Raw genomic sequence first — 15161 nt, forward strand, 5'->3', positions numbered from 1 at the left:
CTTGGTTCAGTCTTATTTTATTTATTTTGTATGATGATTGAATCTACTTCATACATAGCCATTTGTCATTCTTACCAGGTCAGCATCAGACTATGATGTTCTGTTGCCCCAGAACACTACTTTGTGCCAAGAACCACACATAATAGTGGACTGGAGTGATGGCTCAGTGGTTGAGGGGACTTATTCCTTCAGAGGACCTGGGTTCAAGTCCCAGTACCCAGATAGTGACTCACAGCTGTCCCTAACTCCAGTTTTAAGGGATCTGCCACCCTCACCTTGCTTCTCCAGGCACCAGGTATGCACATGGTACACAGATGTACATGCAGACAAGACACCAATACACATAAAAGAAATGCAGTTTGTAAAAGAGCGGGCAGCAAGCACACATCACCATGTGGTCCATTTCATGTCCTTCTTTCTAGGCACAGGAAGCTCTTTCTCCCCGGGTCTAATGGTCAGTGAACCTGGCCTAGGTTCCAAGCTGGACTCCATGGAGGATGGTGACATGCTCACAGGCATCTTCTCCAGGGCTCTTCTCTGATTCTGGGTTCCATCCCAGAGGCAGCAGTAAGCTGTCCCGCACACAGGGAAGGAGCTGGCTTGACACAGACCTCAGTCAGCATCAGTTGTTTGGCTTCAGCACTTTCCTGATACCAGCAGCCAGGGCTTGTGGTGTGGGGCTTTCTGCAGTGCAGCTCACAGGCAGGCCCTTGGCAGCCATAGCACGAGTTGTACTGGGGCCAATGGCTACAAACTGCAAGGGAGGAAGACACAAGAGACACAGCCTCAGCACCATAGCAATGGCTGTGTGCAGGCGTCATCTGGACACTTTCTGTTAGGAGATCATTCCTCATGATGTTTCATGTGAATAACAGTACCACCTAACTCGAAGCTGGCTTCAGAATCTGCACAATACCTTCAGTCAGGATCTCAATATCACCTCGTGCCACAAGTGCACATATCCTGAGGGCTTGGGTATGTGTGAGGATGAAATCCAGGGTGGATATTATCTTCCTCAGGGACTATAGCTACAAACAGATCTGCTCCAGTGTCAGGGGCTCTGGATGGGAGCAGGTGGGGAGCATGAGGAGCCAAGGTGGGTCTGGATCCCCCAGGTGCACAGAACAGTCATAACCTGGAAGGTCAGCGTTCAAATCCCAACAGCATAGGGCAGAGAGAGGCCTTTGGTATCCACTCTCTCTGCCTCTACCTTCTTATATCTAGCCAGGCTGTTCCCTGGGCTGCTTGAGGATTACATGAAGTGGTCAGGGTGAACCACTTAGTCATTTGGTGGCAAGTGCCATTAAGTTCTCCCTGCTTCAGTATGGCTCCTTTGTGGCATTTATATGTAAGTCAGCCATAAGCGGCAAGCACAGGTCAGAAGTTACTCCTTAACCTTCTGTGACTCCCTACATTTTAAATAATGCTGTATAAACAGTGAGTCTCGTAAGACTCCTACAGAGGAAGGAAGGTCACTGTCAAATCTTGGGCAGAGCTGACCAGGTGTGAATGCTAAGCCACCCAATGCTTGGGTCTCAGGACTCTGTCCTCTGTGAGCCTCAAAAGTACCCATGTGGGCTGGCACTAAGTCCCAGTAATGAATTTATATTGACTTTAATTTATATTGGCCTTCTGGCTCTGGAATAACCCACAGTGCCTTGTTAGCCCTGAAAGTTTCTTTCCTGGCAGCTGCAGAACCCAAGGTCCCAGTGATATCTTTAACTACTGGTGCATGATACACTAAACAGTGGTGGAATGATAACTGGGGGTGCCAAGAACCCCTGGGTTACAGAAATGAATGGAACAGATTTAAGATGGGCAACCTTCACTGTGCCCCAGTTGCTGCATGGGTCTAGGCAGTACTGGCAGCAAAATCCTAAGTTGAAATTCCCAGTGTCTATTTTGCTCCAACAAAATAGACACTTTTTTTGCTTAGGATGAGGATGGAGTAAGGTCATGACAGTACAGGTTCTCACTGTGGCATGGGCAGCCCAGGTGAGTTCTGAGGCATGTTCCCATCAGCAAACTGCACAGGCACACCATGATTATCTCGGGACTCATCCAGAGACACATGGGCAGCACTGGCCAAACCTTCCTCGGTGCCCGCATGCTCACTTGACCAGTGACTGTGCTGAGCGCTCATGGGCCATTTCTCTTTAATCCTGACTGCAGGGATCAGGTGCCTCCCTCACTACCAGTCATAAAGGTTGGCTTCTAATAATATGGTGTAGGTAAGCCTGGCAAGGCGTTGAACCTTTCTGTGTTCAGCATCCTCCCTGTAAGGAGGACAGTCATCCCCATCCTGCTGGATCCCCTCAACCAGACTAGCATAAGCTATGACTGCAAGAAATTTAATGACTGCCCACCAACTGCTAAAACCATAGCTAGGTGTCACCATGGCCCACAGCCTGACATTCTCTTTTTTGGGTTCCAACCATGGGTTCTTCCCTTTCAGCTACCCTGTGCCTAATATTCCACCTTGAAGCTGGGAAAGTCTAAATGTCCAGGTGGGTCACACTTGTGAGATGCAACTATGATAAGCCAAAGTGTTGGGGTCACCTGACTGAAGTGAGCTCTGTTGGGTAGAAATGGGACCTACTGTCCCTGGGTTCCACGCCACACTTTGTACCTTCTCCTCAGTCCCAGTGGAGTCTGGACAAGGACAACTCTGTTTCAGGTGCCTCAAGGGTTGTGTTACTTGAAGACACCTAATAAATACAGTCCTTGAAAGTGTGAATGTAAATCCTTTAAGTAAAAACAGACAGATATTTCCAGACTAGAGAACCACGTCAACATGTTCAATAGGGGACAAAGGAGAGGAAGGCACTAATACCCACACCAAACCCTGCCAGAAGGGCCTCACTTGAGTCCTCAACTAACCAAGGACAATGCCATACGGGGAAGGCCAGATAGTTAGCTATCCAGGACAAAAGACTTGTGGATAACCATCCCCAAGTTAGACTAAGACTGGTCCAGTGAAGATTAGCAATGTATGCAGAGCACCAGCGATAAAGTAGTGGGCCCTTGGACTCTATAGTCAGCTCCCAGGCACCTGACTCAATGTGCAAATTCCAGGAGACAGTAAGGAGCAAATGGCAAAGTCCACAGAATACCATACCTTAATCTGATCAAAGTTGCCACCAGATAACTCCTGAATATACTCGAGGCTGTATTTAAGGCCGGAGGGGCTGAAAAATGTGATGCTGGCTGGGATACCCTATGGGAAAGGTAAAGATGAGATGTAGCCTTGCTCCTGGACAGCAGTCCTCACCAACACCAGCCGGAGCAGCTCCAGCAGCCCCAGGGGCTCTGCAATGGTGTGGTCCCTGACCAAGTGCCATTCTCAGCCCACCAAGGCACAGTCTGAAGGAACTGTTCATGAGGCAGGCTGAGGCTGGAGAGGCTGGCAGTTCCCATTGGTTGCTCAGCTGGCCCTAGGTCTGTTTGGCCAGAAGACACAGACTCCCTGTAGCCCAGACTCAGCAGTGGAGACACCCCTAGCTCCTGGAGTTAGACAACCCTGCTGGAATCAACAGTCTTCTTGTTGGCTTCTGTCAACTTCTACCCGCTAGAGGAAGAGCAGACAGCCTACATGGTTTCTCTGCACTTGGATTGTCCCAACAGGACCCCCAGAACAGGCATGATATGCAGAAGCTGTTCTAGGAGAGCAAAAGGCTGTGACTTCTGAATAGAAATGGTGGAGTCATTAATGTAAGAAGCGCTCTCCACTCTCTTCCTCAGGTCTCACAATCCCAATCCAGATTCCACAGTGGGCTCCTCCCAGGGTGGGTGTAGCCTCTTCCACACACAATGGAGAACAAAGGCAATAACCAGGCCCCTGCTTATCTCAGCCCTTTGTATATGGCAGATGTTACACCAACAGATTTGTATGAACTCTCTCCTTTAATCCTTATTCAACTTTTACTGGATGGGTCTATGCCTGTATTACAGATACATAAAAATGGAGCTGCAGAGAAGCCATCTGCTTAGTCACATGGCTGGAAATGACAGAACCCCAAGGAGAATCAACACCCGCAATCTCATGTTCCCAGCTCCTGCTCCTCCCCTGGGGCCTGTCCTGCCAGGCCTTCTTTCCCTGGAAACTACATACCTGATTTTCATAGTAGCTCTTCAGGCTCCCTTGGATTCCAGGGTGTGGAATTGTCTGATAGACATGCATGCTTTCCATGGGAATCCCTGGAGATAATCAAAGCCATGAGACAGGCTTCACTTGACAGGGAATGGGAATGGGGGCTCTGCACCCTCTGCAGTGTGTAGCTGATAGGGACAGTCATCAAACCTCCAAGAACCAGCTCCTCAGAAATGGAAAGCTCAACTAGGGGGCAAAAGACCTCACCCAGCCCTGTGTGTCCTGCAGAGCACCACGGAATCAATCTACAGCCGGGAAGGCTGAGTTAGCAAAGAAAGGTCCAGAAAGCACAGCCATCCTCCATACTCACACATGCTGTTGGCTCCCATGTCTATGTGAGTTTGTCCACACAATTCTGACCCTGGCTGCTCCGTATATCCCACAGTCATGCTGGCAGCCAGGTTTAGGACAGCTCTCAAGAAAGGCTTAGCTTAGCATCAGGAGACCCAGCTGCATCCCAGCTCTGCCTGTACATGGTCATGTCTCCCTCCTTGGTCTCAGGACATTCATCCTGGGGGTGTCATTAGCTAATTCTAGTCACCTTTGTCCTGGAGTATTTTTGGAAGAGTATCTCCTTTGATAGTTCCACAGGGAAAGAGAAGAGGCAGTTCTGAAGATGGCTCTGTGGACACAGAAGCAGACATTGTAAGAGCGTTGTATGACACTATGCACAAAGGAACAGGGAGGCGGCTCCCAGGAGGGTGAAGCTAGGGACCTCGGGCTCACCTTTGCTTTAAGATCTCAGTTCTAACACCTATCGCCAGGAAGGGTAACTGCTGTGCTGTGCTGACCTTGGAGGATTCCATGAAGAACCGAGGGGGAATGTCAGTGAAGAGCCTAAAAACTAAGCCACAGAAACAAGGCACCACTGTCCTATTTGCTGTGTGAACTGTCAGGAGGAGGCTCCCTCATTCACAGTCCCTATTTAGAACGGAGGCCTTGTACTTGACTAACTAAGTAAGGTATTGACACTGGGCAGAGATTTCCTAGGTCTAGAGGAGGGCTGGATGAGCCATCTGCAGGTGACAATAAGGGACTGGCCCCTTGGAGTACCTCTGTAGCCACATCCAACAAAGACGAGTTCCCTGCATACTATTCAACCAACCATGCCAGTAGCCCAAAGGGCACAAAAGACAGAAGGCCGCTCCAATGACCCTGAATCTCACTGGGCCCACCACCCACCTCCATGAGGCCATGTTCAACCCTGAGCACTTTGCAACTGACAGAACAAAGAGCATGTTGTAACAAAACCATCCGGCCAAACTGAGGGCTTTGTCAGATGCAAGAACCTTCCTCAATGGTGAACACAAAGCGTTTTACTAAAACCAACCATTTCTTCCATCTCAGATCAAGAAATGTAATAGGTTGTTGGCTGTGCACAAACATCATGTATTTCCTATACCAAATGATCCTTCTGAACACACTACTGGCGACTGAGATCAGAAAGAATGAAACAACTCTCCCCAGCTGGCACTCGCTTTGGGAAGCTGTAGCTGAGTGACAGGCATAGCTGGAGGCTACTGTGTTTGAAGTACATACAACAGCGACATGCTGGTGGATGTTTTATTCAAACTGCTCTGTAAATATTGGTACCAACATAACGAGCGAACAGACTGGGAGATGATTAACTATAGATCACAGGTGCCTGCTGAGTTCGCTTTCTAGTGAAGGGCTGCAGGTACCACTCCTAGGCAAACATTTTCAAAGCCTTGTTCAGGTGCTGTGCCTAGGAGTCTCTCCTGTGAGTGTGGTGGGTGGAAGGTGCAGGGAGCCAGGGGCTAAAGCTCTTCCTACAGGAAGTCAAACAGCCCAACTTTCTGGCAATCTTCACCCCAAGGCAGCCAAAGAGCTTCTGGATGATTCAAGAGTCTCCCCTTCACCCCTTCATACTGGCAGAGAAGACTGGCAGTGTGGAAGTTCGAGGAGTACCACGCTGCTGAGGAGGGACCTGAGGAAGTCTCCACAGACAGGGCAGCAGCCCCGGATGCAGGTAAGAACTGAGTTGTGCACTTCGTCCCTGAGGCTACCTGGAACACGGGAGTGGGAACTCTGTACATCCAGGAAGCCATTTCAAACAAAGGGAGCACTGTCCTCCTTGGCTTCTTTGTCTCTTTAAACGTGGTTATCTCTGATCCTAAGCTATTTACCTTGTAATTATTCTCTCCTTCAAAGAGAGGTCCAGTGAAAGGTCTATAATGAGTGACCAGGTTAAATGGGTCAACAGCTTTAAGTGCCCACAACAATGTCTTTCTCACAGTAAATAATTGTTAAATAAAATAATGAGCCACGACCAGGAGGCGGCTTTGTTACAGCACACACTGGAAGTAACAGCTACACTTGTAGCTTTTAAAATTGGGCCACAAAGTTTTCTTCAAGAGAAACTCATAAATGCCTTGGTAAAAAACCAAGGTGAAGGTCCTCAGTAGCAGCAGGTAACTAGGACTTTATTTGTATATTCTAATAGCAAATGGAAGATTTATTAAACATACAGATTTGCTGGTAATAAATTAGAAGTAACAATGGCTTTGCAAAGACTGCACCCCAGGGGCTGGCGTCAGGACTCAGTGGGTAAGGGTATTTGTGTCCAAGCCTGATGATCTGAGTTTGAACCCTAGAACCCACACGTAGGAGAGAACCAATCCTGAGAGACAAAGCAAAGCATGTCACTATCCACCCTGCCAAGCCTGGGCAGGTCAGCTGGAGCACCGTGTGAGCACTGGAAAATGGTACTGACACTCTGCCTTGTGCTTCCAAATCCAGGAAACCAGCCTGGTGGCACTAGGCCTTGTAATGAGCAATGGCTTTGGCACTTCTGTCTCCTTCCAAACAGATGCATCTAATTTGAGTATGCTTATGATCTATCTGCCCTGGAGACAGGTGGAAGCAAACTGTCCCATTTATAGAACAGGCAATTATCCCTCAGAAACACAACGCCTGATTCTAAGAGAGCACCCCGGTCTGCCCTTTACATTCAGGTCTACATTGTTAAAATACAGGCTTCAGTGCTACATAGAGCTGTATGCCAGACCTCGCTATGTCTCTAAATCTGGCTGGGCACCTGTACCTTATTATGCCCTTTATAATAGACCAGTGCACATGGGCAGAGTGTTGCCCTGAGTTCTAGGAGCCATTCTACCAAGTTACTGACCCTCAGGAGGGGCTCTGGGAACAAGATCTGTAACCCAGTTGGACAGAGTTTACATCTAAAGTTGGGGGCAGTCTTATAGGATTGCGCCCTTTCCTGTGAATCTGCACTTACTGTGGGTTGGTTCAGAGCTGAATTACAGTATGGGACACTCTCAGCTGGTATCTGAGGAGTTGGGGAGACGCCTGTGGTGTGAGGAAAACCCATTTAGTGCTAGTAGCAGTTGCCTCACCACACCCAACGGCTCGCTGCTCTTTTCACTGCTTAGTTCACCTGTCTTCTCAAGCCTGGATAAACTGGGAGATCCCAGGAGGCAGGAACTCTCACAGACCTGAGACCGAACTGACTTGATCTCCTATGAAGTAGCAGAGACTGTGGAAGTGGAAAAGAGAGGTTCTGCCCATGCATCAGGTTCCCAACAGGTCTCCTTATACCAATGAACATGGGGTGCAAGAGAATGTAGACTTGGTAAACCACCCTGTGACTGGAGCTCCCTCTTTGAATAAGAGTGATTAGAGGGGGCCCTCTCTGGTATCTGCAAGCTGGAGGTCCTCCCACCAAAGCTCTGCTACACCAGGGTCAGGCCCCTAGAACTCTCACCTCATGGGGTTCCCTTAATCTGCCTGGTCAGCAGTCCTTGAAGGTGTGTGGACACAAAGCAGGGTTCACTTAGGTTTCCTGAAGGTGCTGGGCAGGTCTGAGTCTGAATTCTAACCCTGTAACCTCACAGCGTACAGCCTTGGTCCCCAGAGACTCGACACAGCACACTAAGAAAAAACTTCTGGAGACAACAGGAGGGCCTCACAGTCAGGCGCAGGGGTACTGGCTGTTAGTGATGGCTGAACTTGTGCCCAGTATGCCTGAGGAATTTTACTTAATCTGGATTACTGCGACTACCATCTTGGATGACACATTTGTCACTAACATGGCTCCTACCTTCCTTGGCTGGCTGTGAAGACTGGCTCCTGAGCACACTGGGCACTTGTTAACTCTAGTTTTCAGTGTCAATGTTGAGCATCTAATTACCAGAAAGGTAAGTACCAATGTATGTATGTATTTATGTACGTATGTATGTATGTATGTATGTATGTATGTACGTACGTATGCATGTATGTATGTATGTATGTATGTACGTATGCATGTATGTATGTATGTATGTATGTGCCGGGGAATGAACCCAGGCCCTCATGCACTGACACTCAACTATATCCCCAACTTTGAAACTGCTTTTGGAAGACAACTTATATGCTACTAATACAGCAGAAACTTGAAGTGCCAGGGTCGGGGGATACCCATAGAAGCCCCACCTGCTCGGAAGAGAAGGGGAGGGAGGATGGGAAGGACTGTGGGAAGGGGTGACAAGGAGGGGGGCAGTGGGCAGGATGTAAAATGAATAAGTAAAAAATAAAAAAAATTAAAATTTTAATAGAAAGATGCTCTAGATTCATTTCTGTGGCTATGATAAGCTCTCTGACAAAAACCAGCTTAGGGAGGAGGGGTTTATTTCAGCTGACAGGTTGTAGTCTATCACTGACGGAGGTAAGAGCAGGAACTTGAAGCAAGAAACTGAGTGTAGAGGAATGCCCCTTGCTGACTTGCTCACACTTAGGCTTAGCTAGCTTTCTTAAGCAGCTCAGGACCACCTGACCAAGGAGTGGTGCTGTCCACAGTAAGCCGGATCCTCTAACATCAATTATCAATCAAGATGATCCCCCACAGAAATACCCACAGTTCAGTCTGATCTGGGTAATTCCACAATTGAAATTCCTCAGGTCACTCTAGGCTATGTCAAGTTGACAGTCAAAGCTAACCAAAACAGCTGTCCATTTTCATATTTAAAAAAAGTGGAGAATTTGCAGAGGGCCTCTGCCATTCCCTGCTTGCCTGCTGAAATCTGCTCGTGGCTCCGCCCAGGGTCTGTCTACAATCTAGGGAGCCTCAGTCCAAAATTGCAGGGCTTTTGAAATGAGCAGCTTCCAGAGGAACATTAAAATGTAAGCTAAAGACCCTTCTGACGATAAGAGTATCTTAGAGCAGGAGAACCTCAGAAGAATTTAACATACAAATTTGCAAATCACAAAAGCCAATACCACCCTGAGAAGATACAGTTTATAACAAACATACTTTGTTTTATCCATCATCGTTTGAAAAGCATAAAGAGACCCATTGGAAATCCTTCTCTCCTCACCCATTTAATATGCTAAGGGAAAAGAAGACGCACAGCTCCTACAACTCTGAGGAAAGCCAAAGTCATGCCAGCACTGTGGCCCAGAAGATCCCCAAGCAATTCTCCAGAAGGGCCAGTCAGCACATTACAGACCCAGTGAGAGGCAAGCAACAGTTTGTACTCTCCCCTCTTGTTCTCCTGTTCCAAATGCAGGGCCTGATGATTCTGATAGAGACCTGCCTGCAAGACTGGAGACACTTGGCTGCTGACCTTGTGAGCAGGTTCCCATTTCCTCTGCTGATACTGAACAGAAGGATTCCACTTCAATCCGTGTGGCTGGGTGACATGCTGCAAGTACCTGTGTCTACAGCTGGATTAGACAGACAGGGAAGAGGGCAGGAGACACTACGTAGAGGGTGCACACTCAACCTTCCTGTCCTTACTCTAAAATCTGCACTCTCCAGATCTCTCCTCTGTGTTCTTCAGAAGCCTAGAACCCCATCAGTAGCTTAAGGTAAATCACCATCTAATCCAGCAGCCCTAGAGCCGGTCCATGTGCTGACCAAAGACAGACTTATGGGAAGTCAGTTCTTTTCCTGAGAGCACGTTCTGTGGGGGAGGGTGGCTTTCATCTGGGTTGATCTTCACTTACTTGAGCAAATATATTCAGCAAGCTTTTCTGCATTTCCACTGCCCGCTCCTTCTGCATCCAGGCCAATTTTATTCACTAGAAAATGACAAAGAGGTGAATTCCTTTTTCAGCTACTGAAGCCCTTTCGTTCCTGCACTCACTAACTTTAAAGTGCAAATGTCCAGGCTGGTTTCCCACTCAAAGCAAAGTGTCCTCTGGAAGCCAAATTGTAAGACCACAGCTATCCTTTCAGAGAAAAGGGCGCCCTAAGCACACCTCCCCTAGACAGGGGTCTTTGTCCTAACTAGCTTCTCTGAACCCCACTTATCTACATGAGCCAAAACCATCAGCCCTGTAGGACTGTCTTGGGGCTCATATGATAATGAGGCCAACTGTTGGCGTCTGCTTATCAGACGGCTAGCATGTGGAAGCCACTACATTTTGCAAGCATCTCTTTAGAGAGCCCTCATTTCATCAGGGAGATGTGATCAGCTTCCGTCCAGAAATGGGTCATGGGCTGGCCTGGCCTGACTAGAATGAAGGGGGCCAAGGAAAGGTTTCCCAACAACCAACAAGGACTCATAGCACTATGGATACAGGTAGTCTAGGGAGAGCGGTGTCCCAACCCCTCGCTCAGTGCAGTACTGGAGCTCTCTGTATAGACTAGGCTGGCCTCCAACTCACAGAGATCCTCTTGCCTGCCTCCTGAGTGCTGGGTGGGATTAAAGGTGTGTGCCACTACACTCTACAAGCTCCTCCTCTTGAAGAGAAGAAACAGACAGATGAAGGCTTCTTGCCTTCTCCAGAAAGTGGGCACGTGGCTAATCTGCAGAGATAAAGGCGGGCCCACTCAGGACTGCCACCTGTATAAAGGAGCACACGACTTTCAGAGGAAAGAGGTCTGGTGGGCATTCCATTCAGGAGCTAAACAACCAGTACCTGTTACCACCAAAGACAGCTTCAGTGGATACACCAGAGGCTTTTTATTCATGGACTATTAGAAACGTACTGAGCCTGAGGAAAAAGTATTATGCAGGTGTAAACTCTGTTCAGGACAAGTGAGCCAAGTAGCCTAGAGTCCCCAGGAACTGAGCTGAGGCAGGACGAACAGCTGTGAGGCTGGCTGATGGTTAGTGCAGTAGGCACGTATGACACCCCCCACCCCCACTCCCATCTTATAGTTTCATCCCCCGCCCCATTTTAGCTACTCTCGGTCAACTATGGTCTGAAAAGACTAAATGGAAAAATTCCAGAAATAAGCAGTTCATAGGTTTCGGATTATATATGGTCTCAATAGGAAACCTCATCCATCGAGCCTAGGATCTGAACCCTCATCTTCCCATGACACTTTACCTAGAGAAGCGGTGGCACTTCCAACCACGTACACAGACTTGGCATTCCATCTGTCTTTCAGAGACTTCTCCCAGGCTGCAAAACATGAAATTACATGTGAGATATGCATACAAAGTGGCCAGCTAGATGTCACTGTGGTAGTTTGCTTCTTCATTCTAAGGCCTCAGCCTTCACTTCAGCAGGAAACTAGGCTCTTGGGCTCTGAAGTGAGCCCTCTACTTGCACAAGGGGACAACAGCAGGAATAAAATCACCCTCAGTCCCTCACTACTCACACTGTCCCATGCAACATCCTGGATGCCCCTCTATGGGGCTCAGACTATGTAGTGTCCATCAAAAACCTGTGGCTCAGAACACCTGGCACAGAGCTACAGATGACATGTTCCAGGTAGGAATGAGAGTAACCTCATGGTTTGGGTGTTATAAAGCTTACTCCAAGGCCAGGTCACTGAGAGCAAGGATTATCAAGGAGTTCACAGTGGCCAGGATGGCTGCATGAATCCAGGCCTATAGGACTCCAAAACTCCAGCACTAACCATCTTCCAATTGCTTCCCCTCACTGGAGGAACTCCAGTGAAGCCTGCATTTTGACTGTAAAGTGAGGTCCTAGTGCTGTGTACACCCCAGGACTGTATTTAGCCCTCAGTCTAAAGGACCACAGGTACTCCATTAGTGTCAGTTAAGTAGCCAGCCAGTCTGGAGCCTGGGTTCAGGAATGGGTAGGCTTACCACATACTCATATAATGGAGAAGGAACAGCCATGTTGAAAAGGGCCTGGTGGGGCCGTGAAGCATTTCCCCACGACTAAACTTTCTCATCATCCACTGCGTAGTAGCACTTACCCTACTTTTAGAGGAAGAAACTGACAGGACACGTAAGTAAACGTTGAGAAGGCAACAGAGGGCTAGTAAGATAGTTCTGCAGGCAAAGTGGCTTGTTACCACGCCTGAGGGTCCCTGGGACCCGGGAGGTGGAAGGAGAGAATCAATTCCTATAGACTGTCCTCTGACGTCTACACACATATCATACCATGTACCCAATAAACAAGTAAGTAAATAATGTTAAATATAATAAAACAAATGAAACAGCTAGTGAGAGCACGCTCTCAGCCATGTCTGTCTGGGGACTCAGAGGGCAGCTGTGAGCCCGCTCCTCCAAGCACTTGGTTCTGTCGGGTGTGCAGCTTCCTCTGGACTCCAGTGTCTCAGAGAGGGAATGGGAGCAGGTAAGAGTCTGGTGGACTCCAGCGCAGACCCAACCCCACCTTCAGTTTTATTGTCCTTCTCCAAACACAGCTTCACTGCTTCCACTGCCCTGGGGCTGGTGAAAATGAGTCCTCCAAAGCCTTCCGGATGAGACAGCTGCACCAAACCAACAGAGGCTGGCTTAGAACCGTCCTTTCAAAGAGCCACGACCCCAAAGTCCAAATGAATTCGCAAAGAAGCGGGCATCCCTCCACCCACCTGACACTTGTTTAGTGCGACTATGGGCCTGGAGCCATTTTGGGCTGTGGGTAAGCCCATTTATTGTCACAGCTCTTCCCTCAAGAAAGCTCCTTCTAGGACAGAGAAAGACAACTGCAACCCAGGAGATGAGCAGAGCAGAGGGGCAACCAGGTGCAGGCAGGAGGGAAAACTTGATCTGCATCCATAACACAACCAGACTCTGAAGGAGGTAAAGCCCGGCTGAGGCCCGGGCTTCAGATATAATATTCTGCTGAACATTTCTGAGCCAGGCTCTGAGCCACTGTGTGTACCTGGCATTATTCAAGGTGTCCACACTGAATCTTTGGTTTTTGCAGTATTGGGTACCAGACATTCATTGTGCACACTCAGCACACCCTCAAACCACCATCAATCTTTAACACTTTGAGATTTCACTGGGCCTGAGTCCTGCAGTATCTGCTGAGCAGAGCATGGTGGTGGGCAGAAGCCATGGGCTTGCATTCGGCCCTGCCTTCCTGGCCAGGAGCTTGGCATGAGTTTATAACAGAGCTTACTCTAAAGTCAGAAGTGCCTGCCTGGTGGTCTGTGCAGAGGCCAGAAGTGGACTAAATGGTCCTACCTCTGAGAGCTTTGCTGGTGCTCTCCAGGGTCCTATCTCCGGGGCTCATGGCCTCCTGATGAAGGAGTCAGGAGCTTAGGAAGGGAAGTCCGTAAGAAGTCTCCCCACAATCAGGTAAGTGTGTTACTGCCCTTGTGGTCACTTCTAATGGTAAAATGAGGTGAACACTCTCATAGCTTGGTATGGTAAGACTTCTACAGAGAGCAAGCCTTAGCATGGGATTCTTACCTTTTCTGACAAACTGGGGAGAGACATAAACTCAAATGACAGAACAGGAATCAGTGTACCTTCCAGGCCACACAATCGCAGTTCCTGTAAATGAAAGACTATCATTCTGGGTTGGCCAGGGCTGTCTTGAAAATAAGGAAAGGTCATGACCTCATATTACCCACCAACTGTTATCTGGAAATGACGGAGCACAGCATCACATTAGCTATGCACCAAGTTCACCGAGTTTTAGCATCTCCACCCCAACCTCCATTAGAAAGGAGGTTCTAGTTTAGGGGTCAAGGAATAAGGCTCAGTCACTTACCTGGATATATGGATCCTGGCCACTGTCATCATCCTTGGCATCTTTCAGTAAGAGAACCTTCATTGTACCTGGCAGCCCTTATAAAAGACACTGCAACAGAGCGAGGAAATGGAAGTTAATTAGATCTCAGACTGTTCCTAGGCAGTGTTGGGAGGGGACAGAGGCAAGAATGAGGCAATCAATCGCCTGTGCAGAGCTAAATGGGCTTGGTCCTTCTCAAGACCCCTGTCACTGATAAGGCCGAAGGAGAGCATGTTAGCAGCTGATACTGCCTGGAAAGGCAAGTGAAAGGCTTTAGTAAAACCAAGTGTCTAAACCAGACAGTGGCTGACCAGAAAGACATGTGTGTTCTGTGTCACACCAGCAGCAAACAGAGGAAGGAGCGTCTTAATTTTAAGGAGGTAGATGAGTCAGGGAGCAACTAAACACTTACTTCGTTTTCAAAATAAATGAAGCATGCCATGCATAAGACCTTTAGAAAATAGCTATACTGGCTTTTCCACATCTCAAGGCATGTTTATTAAATGTTAACCATGTTTCCTGAGGTGATCTATCAACCTCGACACAATCTGTCAACTTGTACCACCCATAAAGACTTACATAATTTATATCCTCTCTTCCTGCAATCTCATTTGTAAGAATAAATACAAGACAACAATCAAAACTGTACACAGAGACTGACATAAAAATTTCATCCCAGGCTGGTGTGATGACGTACACCTTTAGTCCCAGCACTTGGGAAGCACAGGGAGGGGTGCTCAGGTCACCTGGGTCTGCATAGCAAGATTCAGGCCAGCAAGGGCTACACAGTGAAATCCTATCTCAACATAAACAAACAAAAGACCTTCTTGATCATTGCTATAATTTCCAATAACTGGAAACAACATAAGCATCCAACGAGAGGCTGGTTAAGTAATATATGATGCAGGTTTTAGAAAATCATTAAAATATTGACAAATAACCTAATTACATGGATTATCTAATCAAACATGTTAAGTAAAACATGCAACAACAGTTACATAAGTAATCTGTCTTTATGTTCAAATATATGAGAAAATACACACCAAAATATTAATAGTACTTATTTCTGAGTAGGTGGTAGTATGATTTTTCTTCCTTT

At 47.8% G+C, this 15161-nt stretch overlaps 1 protein-coding gene across 9 annotated transcripts in view; it reads right to left on the bottom strand.

Moving 5' to 3' along the window:
• Uros (uroporphyrinogen III synthase) overlaps positions 1-15161 on the bottom strand; it is a 21440-nt gene continuing 6279 nt past the window's right edge. For 7 of the 9 annotated variants that reach the window (XM_034495286.2, XM_034495269.2, XM_034495295.2 and 4 more), the window contains 9 exons: positions 14042-14131; positions 13738-13821; positions 12710-12806; positions 11447-11521; positions 10115-10189; positions 4692-4772; positions 4112-4197; positions 3119-3217; positions 1-754 (listed from right to left, as the gene is read on the bottom strand). In XM_034495286.2, coding sequence (XP_034351177.1) covers positions 623-754; positions 3119-3217; positions 4112-4197; positions 4692-4772; positions 10115-10189; positions 11447-11521; positions 12710-12806; positions 13738-13821; positions 14042-14104 — 792 coding nt within the window. In that variant the 5' untranslated portion in view covers positions 14105-14131 and the 3' untranslated portion in view covers positions 1-622. Of the gene's footprint in view, positions 755-3118; positions 3218-4111; positions 4198-4691; positions 4773-4802; positions 4995-10114; positions 10190-11446; positions 11522-12709; positions 12807-13737; positions 13836-14041; positions 14132-15161 lie in introns of those variants that run through there. The other 2 variants (XM_034495302.2, XM_076912239.1) reach the window with 2 other exon arrangements.

The sequence above is a fragment of the Arvicanthis niloticus genome, chromosome 1, assembly GCF_011762505.2.
Source record: "Arvicanthis niloticus isolate mArvNil1 chromosome 1, mArvNil1.pat.X, whole genome shotgun sequence".
NCBI classification, from domain to species: Eukaryota; Metazoa; Chordata; class Mammalia; order Rodentia; family Muridae; genus Arvicanthis; species Arvicanthis niloticus.